This window comes from Carcharhinus amblyrhynchos, chromosome 26 (assembly GCF_965287045.1).
Source record: "Carcharhinus amblyrhynchos chromosome 26, sCarAmb.v2.hapA, whole genome shotgun sequence".
NCBI classification, from domain to species: Eukaryota; Metazoa; Chordata; class Chondrichthyes; order Carcharhiniformes; family Carcharhinidae; genus Carcharhinus; species Carcharhinus amblyrhynchos.
In genome coordinates, this window is record NC_137349.1 from 12472952 (window position 1) to 12496759 (window position 23808).

General features: G+C 46.2%; 2 protein-coding genes across 2 annotated transcripts in view; one reads left to right on the forward strand and one right to left on the reverse strand.

Moving 5' to 3' along the window:
- Positions 1–23808, forward strand: part of ano8b (anoctamin 8b) — a 140174-nt gene that overhangs the window by 97443 nt on the left and 18923 nt on the right. The window lies entirely within an intron of this gene.
- dda1 (DET1 and DDB1 associated 1) lies at positions 585–17862 on the reverse strand. Its single transcript, XM_080213117.1, has 5 exons — positions 17795–17862; positions 6387–6467; positions 3370–3421; positions 2502–2563; positions 585–1622 (listed from the first exon to the last, which is right to left on the reverse strand). Exons 1-5 carry the CDS (start codon positions 17795–17797, stop codon positions 1512–1514), a joined length of 309 nt encoding a protein of 102 aa, XP_080069243.1. The 5' UTR covers positions 17798–17862; the 3' UTR covers positions 585–1511.

Below are 23808 nucleotides of genomic sequence, written 5' to 3' on the forward strand. Positions count from 1 at the left end.
AACTGAAGCCAATTGCTCATCCAACCCTGATCCTCTCTTTCCATAAGGAACAATAAGTACTCAGGATAAAGTTGCTGCTGCTGCTCTGCAGACCAGCCTGTTTCTCCTCCTCCCTGCTCTATACTCAACTTATTCCCACACTCACTCCATACACGCTGATCATACCACTGTCTTATCTTGCAAACACAAATACATTTCTCATGTAAAGGCAACTCAATTAAGCAGATACTGCTTTTTCAAGTCAGGTTCCCATGGTGATGTGATGCAAAGGAGATTAATTTTTCTCTGCCAATATGCAAGCTTATTCGAAAAAAATAAGCTGAGAAAAAGTTCACCCCATCAGAGAGAGAAGTTCTTGTGTGAGATTAACACTGGAACAACTTAACACAGTTGTAAGTTAGGTCACATGCTGTCATTTAATGCCTGGCATCAACAAGTCAAGGCCTGCATCAAAACAGTGGACAAATTAACAGAACACAAACATCGTGATTTCAGGGCTCAGATGTCACTTATTCTGAGGTCCCTTTGCACCAAGTTCCTTCAAACCCCAAGAACTCAAATTAGCAATTTCCCAGCACTGTTAACTCTTTGAACTTCAAAATATTTATTTAAAAAAAACACAAACCCTTACAATACAGCTTCCCTTAAAATAAAAAACTGATCATAAAACCAAATGTCCCACAAGGTCAGCACACAGTTCCAATGCCAACAATGTAAGTCACTCGTGATGTGAATGACTCACTCCCAGCATTCACAGCCGAGCTGTACCCACCAAGGCTTTTGTTGTATAAATCTTGCCGTGTCCACTATGAGCCAAAGTCTGGTCTGGGGTTGGCCAGCTCAATCATTTCCCATCTCTCTTGCCAAGAACTACTGAGTGAGACAGGAAAGGGAGGAGTGAGGGGGAATGAAACTTTAACAGAAAAACCAAAGGCAGCTCCACAAAGGGCAGGGTATTATTTTAGGGTGAGGGCAAGAGTCATTGAAACAGTTCTAACAAACTCTTTTACACAACATGTCTGATCGTTTCTGAAGGCTGAGCTGTGCACCACAGTAAACTGACCTGCGTCAAACTGGGAGTATAAAGTTAATAATAGTGATAGACATATAGAAATAATAAGGTAAGATATGAGTGCAGACACTGTGGACAGTACAGGTGGATTAGACATGCACTTCAGGACCACTGCATTCCACACCGTGAGGCTCTGACTCCTACACTATTACACACTTTTTTTAACCAGACTCTGCGCTACACCCACTCAAGTCTTTGCCTCTGGGACCTCTACTAAAACCTTGGGCAGCCCAGTCAATTGCTGATTGTAATTGGACACTACAGAAGGTTTCCACTGGGTCCACTTCCCATTCCTCCCTCCCTCCCTCACCCAGACCATAAATTACATGTAAATAAATAAAGGTGCTCCTATGATATACATATGAAGGGCTGCACAGTGGAGAGACTGTAAGACATTACATGATGAGAAGGGAAGCACTTGCATCTTGTGGACAGAGGATTAAGTGTCTTCAATCATGTCCTGGCTGTCTGTGCGGGCAATTTTGCATGGTGGGGCCGAACTCTCGCCTTCAACGTCCACTTGCTCTTGGTCCCTTTTCTTCGCAGCGTTCTGCGGGAAGGAAGGAAGAAAGATGACAGCTCAGAGGATGAAAGCATCCTCTGTATCAATACTGTGCGGAATTAGCTATTTTCACTGGTTGGGGCTGTAATTACAATTGGATGCAGTTCCATTCACTCTCCCCTGGGCTTAATGGAAATAGTAGCGGAGGAAGTAAATCACAGAATCACAGATTACTACAGTGCAGAGGCCCTTCAGCCCATCAAGTCTGCACTTGATGAAGACACATGAAATGTCCTGACTGCCTACCTACCTAATCCCATTTGCCAGCACTTGGTCCATAGCTCTGAATGTTATGATGTGCCAAGTGCTCATCCAGGTGCTTTTACAAAGACGTGAGTCATCCCGCCTCCACCACCCTCCCAGGGAGCACATTTCAAACCGTCACCACCCTCTGGGTAAAAAAGCTTTTCCTTTGTTTGGCTGCAAATCAACCAGGACTTTTACTCAACTCGGTGACCTCACCCTCCCTGCCCCCAGAAATACACACACCTCATTGGCTTGGACGAGACCAGCTGTATTGTCTCCCAGAGTCACACAGCACATGTGAAGATAAACCATTTATGAGATCTTCAATGAAATTCCTGCATTTCCTCATTATCTCCCAAGATACAGGAAGCGCCTACTTGTCCCAAGGCATATCAGAAGCCCCCCACAACCCATTTCCAAATGGAACGCTAGTTCACATGAAGCATTCCCAGCATGCCCCTCCTCCCTACCCCGTGCCTCAGCCTTTATATGACAACAGATAACACAGGAAATTTCCAACACACTAACTAGGCCTCCATCCAATTAAACCTGCCGTGGATGACGCACATTTCTTCACCCATTATTATAAAGCAAACCTCCAAACCATAACCAGCAGCTCACCTTTTTGTCCCATTGCTGATGGAGATATCGAAGCAATATGTTGGTCTTTTCTGTCACAATGACTGTGTAAAGCGAAAAGGGAAGATGCTTAGTGCCCGAGTTTCTAAAAACAGTTGAATGCAATAAAATCTGGAGTGATGACAGCACAAAATGAAACAAGGTATTTCTGTGGGTTCTACAGAGTTTTCAGCTTTGAATCCAGGTTCAAATTCAGCTAAGGCTGCTGGGGTGACAATTTTTGGCTGTTTGACTGCAACCTGCGTAGCGGGCTTGGGCCAAAGGCGAATCATTGAAAACGAAGAGGCCACATGGTAACTGATGTAGGAACAATAACAGCTCTGTACACATGTAGTCGGTGTCTATGTGAGATTAAGACTGATTCAAAGCGTTGGAGGAGAAAGGAGCTACATTCTCTTCAAAAGAAGTACACAGCTCTGGCCCGCCCTCCCACCTCAGGTAAACCACACACGGGTGTCCCATCACCGTGGTGGGGGCATCACAGACACACATAAATCAAACACATTCATTCGGTGCAGCAATGCTAACCACTGTGCCACAGGTGGCATGGTGGCACAGTGTTTAGCACTGCTGCCTCTCAGCGCAGGGATTCGGGTTCAATTCCTGGCTTGGGTCACAGTCAGTGTGGAGTTTGCATGTTCTCCCCCTGTCTGCATGGGTTTCCTCCAGATGCTCCAGTTTCCTCCTTGAAAGACGTGCTGGTTAGGTGCATTGACCCGAAAAGGCACCAGAGTGTGGCGACTAGGGGATTTTCACAGCAACTTCATTGCAGTATTAATGTAAGCAGAATAAATAAACTTTCTCATCCCTGAAAGCCACATTCGACTGCAAAATCTCTTCAAGCACTTACTCTGTTCTGATGGGTATTCTCGCGTTGGGAGGTACACAGATGGTCTTCTATTCTGCAAAAAATATTGCACATTAAACATTCAGTGGAAACATACAAGATTTTGAAGTTCAGCAACTCTTACAGTCTATGGTTAATTACTTTAATCAGAAATCAATTGAGATCATCCATTGTATCAAACTCTGTCACTAAGTACAAACTTCTTTCTTGGGATACAGCATCCACTGCTATTTCAATCATTAATATTTACCCCCAAGTATAAAAAACTGCTGTGATTATTCATATGGACATACAAATTAGGACTAGCCATTTGGCCCCTCAGTCCACCTCTGCCGTTAGATAAGATCACGGGTGACCTGATTATACCTCAACTCCACTTGGTCGTCTGCCTCCTAGAACCCTGGACTCCCCTGTCATCATTACTTGAATTTCTGACAGATCAATCCATTCTTAATTGCTAGCCCACAAAAAACAGTTATAAACAGGCTGTAGCTGATCCTGATCTGTGAGCCTAGTCCCATATCCATTCTATTGCCAACATCAGCTATTTCAACCTCTGTAATAGTGACCATTTCAGCTCCTCTGCAGCTGAAACCATCACCTGTGGTTTTATCACCTACTGACTGGACAATTCCAATACTAGCCAGCCTCTGACCCTCCATTAACCTGGAATTCCCTCCCTAACAGCATTGTGCGTCAACCCACAGCACGTAGGCTGCAGCATTTTAAGACTGGGCAGCACGGTAGCACAGTGATTAGCACTGCTGCTTCACAACTCCAGGGACCTGGGTTCAATTCCCGGCTCAGGTCACCGTCTGTGTGGAGTTTGCATATTCTCCTCGCGTCTGCGTGGGTTTCCTCCCACAGTCCAAAGATGTGCGGGTTAGGTCGATTGGCCATGCTAAATTTGCCCCTTAGTATTCTGGGATGTGTAGGTTAGAGGGATTAGTGGGTAAATATGTAGGGATATGGGTGTAGGGCCTGGGTGGGATTGTGGTAGGTGCAGACTCGGTGGACCAAAGGGCCTGCTTCTGCACTGTAGGGTTCTATGTTCTATGTGAACATAAGAAATAGGAGCAGGAGTAGGCCATCTAGCCCTTCGAGCCTGCCCCGCCATTCAATAAGATCATGGCTGATCTGAAGTGGATCAATTTCACTTTCCCGCCTGCTCCCCATAACCCTTAATTCCCTTGTCTATCAGAAATCTATCTACCCGTGACTTAAACATAGTCAATGAGGCAGTGTTGGAAATTTCCTGCATTATCAGTTGTCATATAAAGGCTGAGGCACGGGGGAGGGAGGAGGGGCCTCCACCACTTCAACGGGCAGAGAATTCCAGAGATTCACTACCCTTTGAGTGAAGAAGTTCTTCCTCAACTCTGTTCTAAACTGCACCCCCCACCACCATTTTCACAAGAGCAACTAGGGATGGGCAATAAATGCTAGCCTGCCAGCAGTGTCCATACTCCATAAATGAATAAAAAAACCTAATTCTCTTTAACTCTGCCACTCCTATCGTAACAGACACCATGTTCCACTCGTCCATCATCTTTGTTTTCACCGACCTTCCTCCAAAGCTTCCAACTTAAAATTTCTCAATTCAAATCTCTCCATGGCCTTGCTCCTCTATCTCTAATGCTCTTCAACCCTCTGAGGTCCCTGAGCTCCTCTGATTCCAGCCTCTTAAACATCTGATTTTAATCTCTCCCACATTGGCGACCGTGCTTTCAACTGCCCACAGCCTAAGCTCTGAAATTCCCTCACGAAACCTCTCCATCTCGCTCCTCTCTAAAGACGCTCTGTAAAACTAATCTCTTTAACCAAACTTTTACTGTCCTTGGGGATGGAGTTGGTGGTGGAGGGGGGAGGAGATAATATGTGCACACTTACCAGTGTGTGACAGTGCGTGCACGCACGTGTGTGCATACATATGCATGAGTGAGAAGATAGGGTGAAGGAGACGCTTAGAACAAAGGCCACTCAAGTAGGCACTGCCTTTTCAGAGACAAGGGCTGAGTGCCTGTCATTACAGTGCATGATTTAGGACACCTTGTGGCAATTCGTTACACAGGGCATTGCGCAAGCCCTGCAACAAGCTGCCAAAACTTACCTTCTCTGAGCCCGGGTATCGGATCCCACTCAGACAGACAAGAGGAGAAAACGGGACTGGAAGGGAGTGCATTCGGAAACAGGTCCGAACCTACTCTGTCTGGAGTCATTTCTCTCTCTGGATGTTTGCAGACAAGAAGCAAAATAATTGTGAAATCTGAAGAGCTATTCAATCAGACTGCTGTTAAATCTAAAGACTTCCTTTTATTAAATTCCCAGTCTAATTTGAACAGAAGAATGATTGTTGTAAATGTTGGATGTAGTTCGTATGCCTTATTCAGATATTTATAGTTACTAGTTACTAAATGTTACTTTCTAGTTACTAACTACTAGACATAAAATATATGTGTACAGTAAAGGTCCAAACTAGAACTGTCTCTATGCTTGCTTCTACACACAGCTCTGTCCAATACTACACTGACCCCTAGGTGGGGATCAAATGTTCTCTTACATCATTGTGTAGACAGTACTGTACTCAGTCCACATTAACCTTTGATGTGCCAGATCCTTGTACTACAGTTACAATTATGTTTTTTACCCTGGGTTTGGGAGAAGGGATTTATTTCCTGGTAGCTTGGAGTTGTGTGAATGGCCCAGGCAAGGAATCACTATGCTTCCCCATATCTGAACGGCCTGTCCACTTGCTTTTTACAACAGAGATGACAATGGCACAGAGGGTATCTGTTGCTCACAGAATCTCCAGCACAAGGTGCGACTTCAGGACAGAAGGGCAAAGAAAATACAGAACAAACTTTCCTGTTCTAATATACCTTCACTTTAGTATGCTGCATTACTTCTCCCAAATCTCAAAGTACCCGTCTTCCTACTTTAGTGAGGTTTATCATATGTAGTTGTACCAACAATCGTTACAATATGTTGCTGATTAATCTCAGCCTTTGGTAAGTACTCACCGAAGCTTTACAAACTGAATCTGCATGAAATCGGCTGAAGTTGCTTTCATTATAGACCGGTAATCCTTTCAAGAAGTCCGCCTGTAATCAGACATACAGAAGTAAGGGATCTGTGCTTCACTGGGAAGAATCAGAAAATGGTGCTTCTCATCTCTAGGTGAGGAAGGCACAGCTTCCCACTCCAGTCAGGCAGGCAATGATCAGACCAGCACAGGGGGAGGGGCAGAGTGAATTAAGACTGCTGGCACTTTTCCCTGTTACAAACCACACAACTGTAATCTGTGCCACTGACTTTCACACACAGTATCTGGGAAGAGAAAAGCACTGAAAGAATGAGGGCACAATAGCCACAATGCAGCACCTTCCCGCCAAGCTAGGGACTGTCTTTGTTGCAAAGAGCCGGGGAAATGGCTGTTCCTCTGTGAGATAGAGCGAGTGGAGGCAGGGAGGAGGATGCAGAAGAGCAGACAACAATATAATCTCGGAGCTCTCAGCTGAACATAAAGGGAGCAGCGAGGCACAAACACTCAGCCTCTGGAAGTGACATGTTAGCCCTTATTGCAAAGGGGATAAAAGGGCAAGAAGTATTAATGCACTTGCAGAGCCTGGACGACAGCACGACCAGTGCGTAATATACAGTTTTAGTTTCTTTACCCAAGGAAGGATACATTTGACCCAGAATGAGGGCAATAAATATGCACTGAATGAGTCCTGCCATTGGGGGATTAACTATGAGGAGCAATTTGAGTAGATGACGCCTATACTCTTAAGCAGAATGAGAGGTAATCCTATTTAAACAAAGTTCTTATGGGGCTTGTCACGGTAAATGCTGGGAGGCTGTTTCCACCTGGTGGGAGTCTAAAACTAGAGGGTCACTGGCTCAGGATAAGGAATTGACCATTCAGCATTATAATTGGAATATATTTCTAGTTACTAACTAACAGCACAATGGTTAGCACTGCTGCCTCACTATGCCCGGGACCAGGGTTCAATTCCAATCCACTGTGCCAGGGACTTGGGTGACTGCCTGTGTGGAGTTTGCACGTGCTCCGTGAGTCTGTGTGGGTTTCCTCCAGGCGCTCCAGTTTCCTCCCACACTCCAAAGATGTGCAGATTAGGTGGATTGGCCATGCTAAATTATCTCAGGTGGATTAGTAGATTAAATACGTAGAGTTACTGTATAGGGACAGGGTGGGATTACTGTCAATGCAGACTCAATGGCCCAAATGGCCTCCTTCTGTAAGGATTCTACGATCCACGATCTATGTTCCAAACCCAACTTGAGTGGCAGAATGACTGACCTCTGCTCCTGTTTCTTATGCTTTAACTGGCCAATCAGAGAGCAGTGCCGACTATTGGTGGGGAAAGCAGAGGACACAAGGAGAGGACAGGAGGGGATGGAAGCACACCAAAGTCAATGCCAAACTGGACACTAGGGGTGAGACTCAAGATGTCAACAAGCGGAAAAGCCAGAAGGGGCAGTCACTAATGTACTGGTGGGGGAGGGTGGAGAGACACAAAGGCACAAGAGTCAAGATGATCCCAGGGAAGAAGAGGGGAAGGATGTGACCAATATTAAAGCAGTTTACAATCCAGCAAAGGAGGACCAAGGGATTGATAAAGGAGGGAAAAATAGAGTATAAAAGCAAGCTAGCGGGAAACATGAGAACTGACTGTAAAAGTTTCTATAGATATGTAAACAGAAAAAGGTCGACAAGAACGGATGTAGGCCCTTTACAGTCAGAAACAGGAGACTTCATAGTGAGGAATAAAGAAACGGCCAAGGAATTAAATTTGTACTTTGCTTCAGTCTTCACAAAGGAAGAATAATGTGCCAAAAGTGCTGAGGGCAACACATTTAAGTGAGGAGCCGAAGGAAATCAGCATTAGTGGAGAAATTATTTTAGGGAAATTGATGGGCTTGAAGGTGAATAAATCTCCAAGTTCTGATAATCTTCATCCCACAGTATTTAAGTGACCCTGGAAATAGATCCACTGATGGTTATTTTCCAAAATTCCTTGGACTCTGGAATAGTTCCTACAGATTGGAGGGTAGGTAATGTAAGCCCGCTATTCAAAAAGGGAGGTAGAGAGAAAACAGGGAACTATAGACCAGTGAGCCTAACATTAGTACTGGGGAACTTGCTAGAGTCTATCATCAAGGATTTCATAACTCGGCATTTGGAAGGCAGTGGATAATCAGACAAAGTCAGCATGGATTTACAAAAGGGAAATCATGCTTGATGAATCTATTGGAATTCTTTGAGAATGTAATTAGTTGAGTTGACCAAAGAGATCCAGTGGAAGTGGTTTAATGTTTTCAGAATGCTTTCGACAAAGTCTCACATAACAGACTGCTGTGTAAAGTTAAAGCACATGGGATTGCAGGTAATGTCTTAAGATGGATAGAAAGCTGGTTAGCAGATAAGAAGCAAATAATTGCCATGAATAGGTCTTTTTCTAATTGGCAGTCAGTGACTAGTGGGGTTCTGCAGAGATCCATGCAAGGATCCCAACTGTTCACATTATATAATGATTTGAAAGTGGGAACTGAATGTATTATCTTCAAATTTGCAGATGATACGAAGTTGGGTGGGAGGGTGAGCTGTGAGGAGGATGCACAGATGCTTCAGTGTGATTTGACAGGCTGAGTGTATGGGCATGTGAGGTTATCCGCTTTGGTAGCAAAAGTAGGAAGACAGATTATTAATTGAATAGGTGTAAACTGAGAGAAGTGGATACTCAACAAGACCTTGGAGTCCTCCATGCATCAGTCACTGAAAGTAAACGTGCAGGTACAGCAGGCAGCAAAGAAAGCAAATGGTATGTTGGCCTTCACAGCAAGAGGATTTAAGTATAGGGATAGGGCTGTTTTACTGAAATTGTATAGGGCATTAGTGAGGCCACACTTGGAGTATTATACGCTGTTTTGGTGTCCTTACCTGAGGAAAGTGGTCCTTGCCATAGAGAGAGGACAGCAAAGTTTACCATACTGATTCCTGGGATAGCAGGTCTGCCATATGAGGAGCGATTATGTCATTTTGGATTATATTCACTGGAGTTCAGAAGAGTGAGAGGGGATCTCGTAGACATTTCAAAAATTCCAACAGGATTAGATAGGGTATATTCAGAAAAAATGTTCCCAATGGTGGGGGAGCCCAGAATTAGGGGGTCATTATTTGAGGATAAGCGGTAAACCTTTTAGAACTGAGGTGAGGAGAAATTTCTTCACCCAGAAGGTGGTGAATGTGTGGAATTCAAGTCCACAAAAAGTAATCGAGACCAAAACACTGTCTGATTTCAAGAATAAATTAGATTTGGCTTTTGGGGTTAAAGGGATCAAGGGATATTGGGGGAGGCGGGGGGAAAGAAGCAGAATCAGGATATTGAATTCATGATCAAAATGAATGGTGGAGCAGGCTGTAAGGGCCAAATGGCCTAATCCTGCTTCTAGTTTCTACAGAGTCACATGTAGGCCAAGCCAAGTAAGGATGGCAGGTTCCTTCCCTAAAAGACATTAGTGAACCAGATGACTTTTTCTGACAATTGACAATGCTCATCTTTAGATCCTTAATTCCAGAAATTTTTACTGAATTTAAATTCAAACACAGGACACTAGAATATTAGCTGAGTTTCTGGAGTGATAGTTTAGCGATAATACCATCGCCTCCCCAAGCCTTCACATTTTGGGACACTAAAGGGCAATTCAGTATGGTTAATCCACTTAACCTGCACATCTTTGGATTGTGGGAGGAAACCAGAGCACCCGGAGGAAACCCACACAGACAGTCACCAAAAGCCAGAATTGAACCCGGGTCCCTGGAACAACTGTGCCATCGTGCTGCCCACATTCTCTGCATCTCTGACAATTCCAGGATGGACAAGATATTACAGTAGATATTACATCTGTCATAAACAGTTCAATAAAGCCTGTGTCGATATATCATCACTGTTTTCAGTTACTTTACATAAATCATAGAATTTTTGGAAGGAAGCACCTGGCTTCCAGCAAAGTGAAAATGAAAACTTAAAAAAGACACCATATTCACAATGCATTTTACCAACAGAAATATGCCAAAGAAAATCCAAATGTTCAAATATTCATAGGGACACACAAATTAGAAGCAGAAGTCAGCAAATTCAGCCCTTCGAGCTGAGTCGGTAGTTAACACTGCTGCTTCACAGCACCAGGGGCCTGGGTTCAATTCCTGGCTTGGGTCACTGTCTGTGTGGAGTTTGCACTTCTCCCCATGTCTGTGTGGGTTTCCTCTGGGTGAGTCAGAGGTCTACAGCATGGAAACAGGCCCTTAGGCCCAACTTGTCCATGCCACCCTTTTTTTAAACCCCTAAGCTAATCTCAATTGCCTGCATTTGGCCCATATCCCTCTATACCCATTGTACCCATGTAACTATCTAAATGTTTTTTAAAAGACCCGCCTCTACTACTACCTCTGGCAGCTTGTTCCAGACACTCATCACCCTCTGTGAAAAAATTCCCCACTAGATACTTTTGTAAATCTCCCCTCTCAACTTAAACCTGTGCCCTCCAGTTTCAGATTCCCCTACCTTTGGGAAAAGATACTGACTATCTACCTTATCTATGCCCCTCATTATTTTATAAACCTCTATAAGTTCACCCTCAGCCTCCTATGCTCCAGAGAAAAAAGTCCCAGTCTATCCAGCCTCTCCTTATAACTCAAACCATCAAGTCCTGGTAGCATCCTAGTAAATCTTTTCTGCACTTTAATTTAATAATATTCTTTCTATAATAGGGAGGCCAGAACTGCACACAGTATTCCAAGTATGGACTTACCAACGTCTTGTACAACTTCAACAAGACATTCCAACTGCTGTATTCGATGTCCTGACTGATGGAGCCAAGCATGCCGAATGCCTTCTTCACCACTCTGTCCACCTGTGACTCCACCTTCAAGGAGCCATGGACATGTACCCCTAGACCTCTTTGTTCTGTAACTCTTCCCAATGCCCTACCATTAATTGAGTAAGTCCCGCCCTGATTCAATCTACCAAAATGCATCACCTCGCATTTGTCTAAAACGTCATCTGCCATTCATCAGCCCACTGGCCCAATTGATCAAGATCCCATTGCAATTGGAGATAACTTTCTTCACTGTCCACTATGCCAACAATCTCAGTGTCATCTGCAAACTTACTAACCATGCCTCCTATATTCTCATCCAAATCATTAATATAAATGACAAATAACAGTGGACCCAGCACTGGGTGCTCCGGTTTCCTCCCACATTCTGAAAGACATGCTGGTTAGCTGCATTGACCCAAACACGTGCCAAACTGTGGTGACTAGGGAAATTTCACAGTAATGTCATTACAGCGTTAATGTAATTACTTAGGATGAATAAATAAGTTTTATTCAATTGGATCATGGCTGATCTCTCCCAATCTCAAATCTACTTCCCCACCTGTTCCCCATATCCCTCTTTCCCTTTTTTGACTACAAATATATCTGTCTCCCACTTAAGATCATCCAATGATTCAGACTACACCGCGCTATGGGGCAGCGAGTTCCACAAATTCACCACCCTCTGCATTAAGTAGTTCCTCCTCATCTCAGGGAAATTATTGGAGAAACCGCTGAAGGACAGCATCTATCACCATTTGGAGTGGCAAAGCTTTATGAGGGATAATCAGTATTACTTAGTCAGAGGAAGGTTTTGCCTAACAAATTTGACTGAATTTTTTGAGGAGATGACCAGATGTGTCGACAAGGGTGGTGCAGCTGATGTAGTTTATGTGGATTTCAGCAAAGCCTTTGACAAGGTCCCACATGGGACACTTATAAAGAAGGTAAATGCACATGGGATACAGGGTAATCTGATAAATTGACTCAGTTGTAGAAGACAGGAGGTGATGACAGAAGGCTGCTTTAGTGATTGGAGGCCAGTGTCCAATGGCGTAACGCAGGAATCTGTGGTGGGCCTCCTATAATTCGTCATTTATATAAATGACATTGATGACTATGAGGTTGGGGGGGTGGTGGCTGAGAGAGAGAGAGAGAGAGAGAGAGAGATTTAGGATTATAAGTTTGCAGATGACACGACGATTAGACAGGTGGTTAACAGTGAGGTGGAGTGTCTTGGGCTACAAGAAGATATAGACGGAATGGTCAAATGGGCAGATAAGTGACATAGAATTTAACCCTGAAAAGAGTGAGGTGATGCACTTTGGAAGGAGTAATTTGACAGGGAAACATTCAAATGAATGGTAGGACACTAGGAAATTCTGTGGAACAAAGGAACCTTGGCGTATTTGTCCACAGATTTCTGGGCAAAAGGGAATGTTAATAGGGTGATGAAAAAGGCAAATAGAACACTTGCCTTTATCAATCGAGATATAGATTATAAAAGCAGAGTCGTCATTTTGGAGTTGTATAGAACTTTGATGAGGCCACAACTAGAGTAGTGTGTGCAGTTCTGGTCATCACATTATTAGAAGGATGTGACTGCACTGGAGGGGTTGCAGGGAAGATTAACCAGGATGCTGCCTGGGATGGAACATTTAAGTTATAAAGAGAGGTTGGATAGACTTGGGTTGTTTTCATTGGAGCAGAGAACACTGAGAAATGACCTGATTGAGCTGTACAAGATTATGAAGAACATGGACACAGTTGATAAGCAGCAGCTGTTCCCCTTACTTGAAGGGTCATGTCACTAGGGGACATTGGGTCAAGGTGAGGGGCAGAAGGTTTAGGGGGTTTGACGAAAAACCTTTTTACCCAGAGGGCGGTGACTGTCTGGAATGCACTGCCTGGGAGGGTGGTGGAGGCGGGATGCCTCACATCCTTTATAAAGTACCTGGATGAACACTTGGCACATAGTAACATTCAGGGCTATAGCCCAAGTGCTGGTAAATGCAATTAGGTATATCTGCGCAGACTCGACAGGCCAAAGGGCCTCTTCTGCGCTGTACGAGTCCATGATTCTATACCGCCTCTCAACCTATACCTGTGATCCCTTGTTCTAGATTGCCCTATAAGAGGAAACATTTGGTCTACGTTTGCTGTATTGATCCCTTTTAAAATTTTATACACCATGATCAGATCTCCTCTCGTCCTCCAGCGAGTACAAACCCAAACTGTTTAATCACTCCTCATACGTCAACCCCTTCATCTCCGGAATCAATCTGGTGAACGTCCTCCAATACCATCACATCCTTCCTCAAATAAGGAGGGCAGAACTGGACACAATACTCCAGATGGGGTCTCACCAACACCCTATACAATTGCAACACTTCTCTACTTTTACACACCAGTCCCTTTGCAAGTAAATGCCAACATCCTATTTGCCTTCAAATTTAACGTGAAGTCTTGGAGAAAAGTCAATTAAAATTATTCTATTGTTGAAAGGTCAGAGGTCTCCAGTTTCATGGAAAATTGGAGAGAACTGCATAACAGAATCCTCAAATCCAAAAGGAAATATCATAGAATTCCAAGGAGTTAAAGGAGATTTCAACTAATTCATTCAGCACCAAGTTACAGAATTTTAAAATCGTTCCCCGGTTAAGAGATTGAGTTATCTGAGGAGTGAGATGACCCAAAGCACAGGGTTCCATAGGTAAGAGTGGGTATTAAACATTCTTGGTACAGGCTTTTAAAGAAACTAATGGGCACCAAATCCTCTATGCAAGCAAGTAACAGAGTGAAAAGGATAGTTACATCGTACGAAAGAACCTTTAGATGTTGCAGTGCAGAGGATTTGCTGCGTAAGCGGCACTGAACCAACAGGCTGAGCCAGAGATCGCCAGCATATTTACATCAAACAAAAACTGCTCATACTAACAAAGGTTAAACGCCACAATCAAACCAGCAATAACATTTCCACAAAACAATATAAACAGGGGAAAAGACACCAACATACAGTACTGGTGGGGATGGGTCTATCACTGTCTAACACTGGGGTATGGTACAGATGTGAACAGGTCTGTCACTGTATAACACTGGGGTAAGTACTGGTGTGGAAGGATTGGTCATTATACAGGGCTGGGTACAGAAGTGGTGAGATGGGTCTATCACTGTATAACACGGTACAGTACTGGTGGGGATGGGTCTGTCACCGTACAACACTGGGGTACAGTACTAGCAGGGACAGGTTTGTCTTTGTCTAACACTAGGGTACAGTACTGGCGGGGACAGGTCTGCCTTTGTATAACACTGGGGTACAGTACTGGTGGGGATGGGTCTGTCACTGTATAACACTGGAGTACAGTACTGATGTGGAAGGGTTTGTCGTTGTACAGGCCTGAGTAGAGTATTGTTGAGATGAGACTATCACTGTATAACATGGTACAGTAATGGTGGGGATGGGTCTGTCACTGTACAACACTGGGCTACAGTACTGGTGGAGGCAGATCTGTTGCTGTATAACACTGAGGTACAGTACTGGTGTGGAAGGGTTTATCATTGTACAGGGCTGGGTACAGTACTGGTGACATGGGTCTATCACTGTATAACGTGGCACAGTACTGATGGGGATGGGTCTGTCACCGTACAACACTGGGGTACAGTACTAGCGGGGACAGGTTTGTCTTTGTCTAACACTAGGGTACAGTACTGGCGGGGACAGATCTGCCTTTGTATAACACTGGGGTACAGTACTGGTGGGGATGGGTCTGTCACTGTATAACACTGGAGTACAGTACTGGTGTGGAAGGGCTTGTCGTTGTACAGGGCTGAGTACAGTATTGGTGAGATGAGTCTATCACGGTATAACATGGTACAGTAATGGTGGGGATGGGTCTGTCACTGTACAACACTGGGGTATAGTACTGGTGGGGATGGGTCTGTTGCTGTATAACACTGAGGTACAGTACTGGTGTGGATGGGTCTGTCACTATACAGCACTGGGGTACAGTGCTGGTGGGGATGAGTCTGTCACTGTAAAACACTGGGATACAGTGCTGGTGGGGATGAGTCAGTCAGTGTATAACACTGGGGTACAGTACTGGTGTGGAAGGGTTTGTCATTGTACAGGACTGGGTACAGTCCTGGTGAGATGGGTCTATCAGTATATAACATGATACAGTACTGCTGGGGATGAGTCTGTCACTGTATGACACTGGGGTATAGTACTGGTGGGGATGGTGTGTCACTGTATAACACTGGGGTACAGTACTGGTGGGGATGGGTCTGTCACTGTATAACACTGACAATACAGTGCCAGTGGGGACAGGTCTGTCACCGTATAACACTGGGGTACAGCGCTGGCGGTGACGGGTCTGTCACCGTATAACACTGGGGTACAGCGCTGGCGGGTACGGGTCTGTCACCGTATAACATGGGGTACGGGTCTGTCACCGTATAACATGGGGTACGGGTCTGTCACCGTATAACATGGGGTACGGGTCTGTCACCGTATAACATGGGGTACGGGTCTGTCACCGTATAACATGGGGTACGGGTCTGTCACCGTATAACATGGGGTACGGGTCTGTCACCGTATAACATGGGGTACGGGTCTGTCACCGTATAACATGGGGTACGGGTCTGTCACCGTATAACATGGGGTACGGGTCTGTCACCGTATAACATGGGGTACGGGTCTGTCACCGTATAACATGGGGTACGGGTCTGTCACCGTATAACATGGGGTACGGGTCTGTCACCGTATAACATGGGGTACGGGTCTGTCACCGTATAACATGGGGTACGGGTCTGTCACCGTATAACATGGGGTACGGGTCTGTCACCGTATAACATGGGGTACGGGTCTGTCACCGTATAACATGGGGTACGGGTCTGTCACCGTATAACATGGGGTACGGGTCTGTCACCGTATAACATGGGGTACGGGTCTGTCACCGTATAACATGGGGTACGGGTCTGTCACCGTATAACATGGGGTACGGGTCTGTCACCGTATAACATGGGGTACGGGTCTGTCACCGTATAACATGGGGTACGGGTCTGTCACCGTATAACATGGGGTACGGGTCTGTCACCGTATAACATGGGGTACGGGTCTGTCACCGTATAACATGGGGTACGGGTCTGTCACCGTATAACATGGGGTACGGGTCTGTCACCGTATAACATGGGGTACGGGTCTGTCACCGTATAACATGGGGTACGGGTCTGTCACCGTATAACATGGGGTACGGGTCTGTCACCGTATAACATGGGGTACGGGTCTGTCACCGTATAACATGGGGTACGGGTCTGTCACCGTATAACATGGGGTACGGGTCTGTCACCGTATAACATGGGGTACAGTGCTGGTGGGGACAGGTCTGTCACTGTATAATACTGGGGCAGGATACTGGGGGTTATTTATTCTATTATTCTCTATCCTCTCTCTGTTGCTCCCCCTCCCCCACTATCCGTCCCGTCCCCCACCCCCTCCCCCACTCTCCCCTCCCCCCCCCACTCTCCACCCCCTCCCCTCCCCCCCCCACTCTCCACCCCCTCCCCTCCCCCCCCACTCTCCACCCCCTCCCCTCCCCCACCCCCTCCCCTCCCCCCCCCACTCTCCACCCCCTCCCCTCCCCTCCCCACTCTCCACCCCCTCCCCTCCCCCACTCTCCACCCCCTCCCCTCCCCCACTCTCCACCCCCTCCCCTCCCCTCCCCCACTCTCCACCCCCTCCCCTCCCCCCCCCCACTCTCCACCCCCTCCCCTCCCCCCCCCCACTCTCCACCCCCTCCCCTCCCCCCCCCCACTCTCCACCCCCTCCCCTCCCCCCCCCCACTCTCCACCCCCTCCCCTCCCCCCCCCCCACTCTCCACCCCCTCCCCTCCCCCCCCCCACTCTCCACCCCCTCCCCTCCCCCCCCCCACTCTCCACCCCCTCCCCTCCCCCCCCCAACTCTCCACCCCCTCCCCTCCCCCCCCCAACTCTCCACCCCCTCCCCTCCCCCCCCCCAACTCTCCACCCCCTCCCCTCCCCCCCCCAACTCTCCACCCCCTCCCCTCCCCCTCCCCTCCCCCCCCCCAACTCTCCACCCCCTCCCCTCCCCCCCCCCAACTCTCCACCCCCTCCCCTCCCCCCCCCAACTCTCCACCCCCTCCCCTCCCCCCCCCCCACTCTCCACCCCCTCCCCTCCCCCACTCTCCACCCCCTCCCCTCCCCTTCCCCCCCACTCTCCACCCCCTCCCCTCCCCTTCCCCCCCACTCTCCACCCCCTCCCCTCCCCTCCCCCCCCACTCTCTCTCCCTCCCCTCCCCCCCCACTCTCTCTCCCTCCCCTCCCCCACCCCCCCCACATTCACTGCCTCCCTCCGGGCCTCTCTTTCTCCGCCCGGCGGCCGCCGCCTCTCCCCCTCCTCAGCCCCCGGACCCTGAACACCGTTTCCCCCCGGGCTCTGCCGCTCCCTGGCCAGTCCCTCCGCCCCAATGAGGCCCGCTTCCCGCTCTCGGCCTCTCCCTGTCTCACTCACCATCTTCCCAAGCTGCGCATCACTCTGCCGCCTATGCAAACCTGCTGCCGTTCAGACCCGCCTCCCACCACCGCCGCTCATTGGTCCCGACTTCCCCGGCGGCCAGTTCCCGTCTGCTGACTGGTCTATCGCACCGTCACTCAGCGCGGCTATTTCCGCCCGCTGGGTTTGGTTGCACCGGAAGGCTAGTGGCCGGCCGCTGTGCATGCGGGGGGACGTAGTTCCGCTGGTTCAGGGCTGGTTCCGGTCCGAACGGGCGGAACCGGAAATAAAACTACAACTCCCAGCATTCACTGCGACCAGCTCCATGGAGCCTCTCAGACAGTGCTTGAGTCCCTCCTGACTGACTCAAGTCCTTATTCATTGCTTTGTACCCTTCTCCAGATGTAATTATTATTTATTTACTGAGGTCTAAACCACATATTGCCAAAGAGGCAGTGATATTGTCACTGGACTAGTTATCCAGGGTATTCTCTGGAAAGCAAATAGTTAGATCTGAATCAAAAGTCTGTCAGATGGGAGATTACACCACATCAGGTTTATTTAAAATCACAAGCTTTCAGAGAGCTGCCCTTTGTCAGGTAAGTCAGAAGGAACGGCGCTCCGAAATCTCGTGATTCAATATAAACTTGTTGGACTTTAACCTGGTGATGTGAGACTTCTTACAGAATATTTAGGCAGAGTCACGTTAGCTCGACACACAGGTAATCATGATTGTCAACAGACAAGTACAGACTGTATGTATAGTGTGCAAGAAACAATACTTTTCACTGTGTGCTAATACAGGTGACAATAATAAATCAAAGACCTCCGTCGTGCCACCCCACACCTGGGGCAGCATGGTAGCACAATGGTTAGCACTGCTGCCTCACAGCATCAGGGATCCAGGTTTGATTCCTGGCTTGGGTCATGGTCTGTGTGGAGTCTGCACATTCTTCCCGTGTCTGCGTGGGTTTCCTCCCACAGACCAAAGTTGGCGGGTTAGTGCATTGGCCATGTTAAATTGCCCCTTGGTGTCAAGCTAGGGTAAATGCATGAGGTTATGGGGATAGGGCCTGGTTGGGATTGTGGTCGATGCAGACTCAATGGGCTGAATGGCCTCCTTCTATGACCATGTAGTGCTGGCTGAATAACAAGTCTTTACAGGCAATCACCAGTGCTAATAAGTAAGTGGAAGCACTTAAGTATAATCAGTATGTGTAAAATGTCAACAGGCTGGATAACAAGTTTTGGGATGACCTAAGAACCGATAATGAAACTATCGTTGATTGCTGTGAAAACCCATCTCGTTCATTAATGTCTTTTAGGGAAGGAAATCGTCCTTACCTGGTCTGGCCTGCATGTGACTCCAGACCCACAGCAATGTGGCTGACTCTCAACTGCCCTCAGAGGTGGGCAGTAAGTGCTGGCCGAGAAATTGATGCTCACATCCCATGAACAAATAAGAAAAAAATCCTCCAGTTTTGTTCTGGTGCCTCCTGTATTGTTTATTTATTTGTGTCACAAGCAGGCTTACATTAACACTGCAATGAAGTTACTGTGAAAATTCTCTAGTTGCCACACTCTGATGCTTGTTTGGGTACACTGGGAGAATTTAGCATGACCAATGCACCCTAACCAGCATGTCTTTCGTACTTGTGGAAGGAAGCCGGAGCACCTGGAGGAAATCCATGCAGACATGGGGAGAACATGCAGACTCCACACAGACAAGCTGGGATTCGAACCTGGGTCCCGGGCGCTTTGAGGCAGCAGTGCTAACTGCTGTGCCACCGTGCTGCCATTCATTAATCTCGCACAGCAAATTCAAACTCTGACTGTCAAAAGAGAATTGGACAATTATCTGAATAGATACTATTTGCAGGACTGTGGGGAAAAGTCTTGGAGTGTAGGACTAACTGAGTTGTTCCTGCAGAAAGCTAACAGAGAGCAAGGGCTGAATGGCCTCCTGCACTGTAAGGATTCTATGATTCTAGAAGGAGACCAATCAGCCCACTGGGACTGCACCGACTCCGCCCTATCCCCATACATTTAACTTGGCTGATCCATCTAAGCTACACATCTTTGGACTCTAAGGGGCAATTTAGCATGGCCAAGCTGCCTAATGTATCCACAATTCTATAGTTCAGGATTTTAACACTACAAATCCAGGGGAGGGATTAGATTCACCCAGAGAACATGAGGGAAAAAAGTCATGCGGTGCGTGAATTGGATTTGCAATGCACTGCCTTGGAGTGAATTGTAGAATGGGTACAGCAGAGAAAGAGGCCATTTGACCTATTGTATCTGTGTTGGCTCACTGCAAATGCAGCTCCCCTCATCCCAGTCCACTGCCTTTTCCCTCTAGCCCCGCAAACCTTTCTCTTTTCAGAAAATGAAACAATTCCCCTTTGAAAGCCACGACTGAATCTGCCTCTATCACACTCAGGCAGTAGTTTCCCGATCCTAACCACTTGTGGCATAAAAAAAATGTTTTTTTTTGTCTGATGTCGCCATTGCATTATTCGTCAATCAGCTTAAACCAGTGTGATCTGCTTCACAAGATCATAAATAGAAGTGGGTCATTTGATCCATTGAGAGTGTGGTGGAGGCAGATTCCATTGAGGCCTTCAAATTATTTGAACAGAAAAAAATGCAAGCTAAAGAGAAAGGGAAGAGAAGTGCAACTAGGTAAGTTGCTCCTGAGAGAGCAGGTACTAGTATATTTAAATGCCTTCCTTTTAAGCTATAACCATTAGATTATTCTATAACCAACAGGGGAAAATCCACAGGCACTTTAAAACAGATCAGAAATGTAAAGAACATTGCAGGGGGCCCAATGCCCCCGAGACAGCTCCATTACCCAATGATATCACGGCTACATCTTCATCAGCCTGACCTGGCTCCATATCCACCTAAATCCTTTTAACCATTTTAACTCGCAAAGCTCTGATGTTCTGAGATTGATCATTTGAGCTAAAATCTGTCTGTTTCATGGATGAGAGTTCCACATTTCTACCACCCTTTGAAAAAGTGTTTCCTAACTTCTCTCCTGAATGGTGTGACTTGGATTTTATGTCTCTTGTCCTAGAATCCTCTCCATTTGAAGGAAATGTTTCTATCTATACCCTATCAATTCTTTTCAAAAATATTTTAATTCTTTCATGGGACCATAGAATCCCTACAGTGCAGAAGGAGGCCATTCAGCCCATCAAGTCTGCATCGACCACAATCCCACCCAAGTCCTATTCGCATAACCCCACATATTGACCCTGCTAATCTCCCTGACATATGGTTAATTTAGCATGGCCAGTCAACTTAACACGCGTATCTTTGGACTGTGGGAGGAAACCCACACAGACATAGGGAGAACGTGCAGACACCGCACGGACAGTTACCGAGGCCAGAATTGAACCCACGTTCCTGGTGCTGTGAGGCAGCAGTGCTAACCATGGTGCCACCATGCTGCCCTGGATGTGGGCATCACTAATGTTATTTACCCATCCTTAATTGTTCTTGAACTGAGAGTCTCACTCGGCCATTTCAGAGGCCGGATAACAGGCAACTGCACTGCTGTGGGTCTGGAGTCACATATAGGCCAGACCAGGTTCCTTTCTCTAAAGGACATTAGTGAGCTAGAAGGATTTTTGACAACAATCAGTAATATTTTTAAATAATATAAAAGAAAAATACTGCAGAAGTTGGAAACTGAAACAAAAACAGAAAATGCTAGAAAATCTCAGCAGGTCTGGCAGCATCTGTGGAGAGAGAACAGAACTAATATTTCGAGTCAGGACGACTCTTCATCAGTTCATAGTTCAGTTTCATGATCTCTACCACTAGAAGCAGGAGTAGGCCATTCAGCCCTTTGAGCCTGTTCCAACATTCATTTTGATCATGGCGAATCATCAAATTCAATATTCTGATCCCCCCTTCCCCCATATCCTTTGATCCCTTTAGCCCCAAGAGCTATATCTAATTTCTTCTTGAAATCACACAACGATTTGGCCTCAACGACATTCTGTTGGACTTTCACACATTCACCACTTTCAGGGTGAAGAAATTTCTCCTTACCTCAATTCTAAAAGGTTTAACCCTTATCCTCAAACAATGATCCTTAGTTCTGGACTCCCCTAACCATTAGGAACATTCTTTCTGAATCTATCCTGTCTAACCCTGTTGGAATTTTTAAAGTTTTATGAGATCCCCTCTCACTCTTCTAAATTCCAGTGAATATAATTCTAACTGACTTAGTCTCTCCTCACATTTATTTGGTAGCACAAGCCAATAGCTTTTGGAGCGCTGCTCCCTCATCAGATGTGTGGAAGTTCTACTCATAAAAGGGCATATAAAAACACAAATTCAATTTACAAAATAATGGAATGCGAGTCTTTACAGGTAATCAAGCCTTAAAGATACAGACAATGTGAGTGGAGAGAGGGTTAAGCTCAGATTAAAGAGATGTGGATTATCTCCAGCCAGGACAGTTAGTGAGATTTTGCAAGCCCAGGCAATTCGTTTGGGTTACCAAGGCATGGTACATTAGTGAAACTATGCAGAGGTTACGACAACAGATGAATGAACACCGCTCAACAATCACCAGGCAAGAGTGTTCGCTTCCTGTTGGGGAACACTTCAGCGGTCATGGGCATTTAGCCTCTGATCTTCAATAAGCGTTCTCCAAGGTGGCCTTCACAACACACGACATCTCAGAGTCGCTGAGCAGAGACTGATAGCCAAGAGAATGTGAGAATCTTGGGTTCATGTCTCACTTGCTGTAACCCCCCCATGATTTGCCTGGGCTTGCAAAATCTCACTAACTGTCGTGGCTGGTGACAATACACATCTCTTTAACCTTTGCTTAACCCTCTCCACTCACATTGTATGTATCGTTAAGATTTAATTACCTGTAAAGACTCGCATTCCAACCATTATTTTGTAAATTGAGTTTGTCTCTTTATATGTCCTGTTTGTGAATAGAGCTCCGAAAGCGTGTGGCTTGTGCTACCAAATAAACCAGTTGGACTTTAATCTGGTGTTGTGAGACTTCTTGTTCTGTCAAGAAGCCAATTTAGCTATCTCACCCTGGATCCTGTGAGATTTAACCTGATGCAACAACCTACCATGTGGTGCCTTATCAAAGGCCTTATTAAAGTCCATGTAGACAATATCAACTGTACTGCAATCATCTACCTTGGTTACCCCTTCAAAAAGCTCAGTCGAATTTGTGAGACATGATTTTCCATTCACAAAGCCATGCTGACTGTCCCTAAGCAGACCTTGCATTTTTAAATGTCTGTAGATCCTGTCTCTCAAAATACCTTCCAACAACTTACCCACCATAAATGTGAGGCTCACCAGCCTGTAGTTCCCAGGCTTTTCCCTGCAGCCCTTTTTAAACAAGGCACAACATTTGCCACCCTCCAATCTTCAGGCACCTCACCAGAGACTATTGATGATTCAAGTGTGTCTGCTAATCAGTTCAGAGAAGGTTCAATTGGATGTTCCCCAGTGTGGAGGGATTGTCTTGTGCGCAGAAGTTAAACAGGCTGGGACTCTACCCATTGGAATTTAGAAGAATGAGTGGTGATCTCTGAAACATATAGGATTCTTAAGGGGCTTGACAAGATAAATGCTGAGAGGATGTTTCCCTTCATGGGAGAATCTAGGATCAAAGAACCACATAATCTTGGAAGAAAGGGGCACGGATTTATGACAGAGATGAGAATTAATTTTGCCTCTCAGAGGGTTTGGATGAACTCCTTGCCACAGAGATGATTACAGATCTAACAAGACTCAAGAAATTCAACACAATCCAGGACAAACAGCTAGTTTAATTGCACGTGGATGGAGTGCTATTCACACTCTCCAGCATCAATTCACGGTGCTAGCGGTGTGTAACATCCACAAGATGCACAACAGAAACTCACCAAGGCTTAGATAGAATCTTCCAAATAGTACCACCTAGAACAAAGCAGCAGAGATGATGCTGTGCCTTTAAGAAACGTATTCAATCATTTGATTTATTACCACATGTA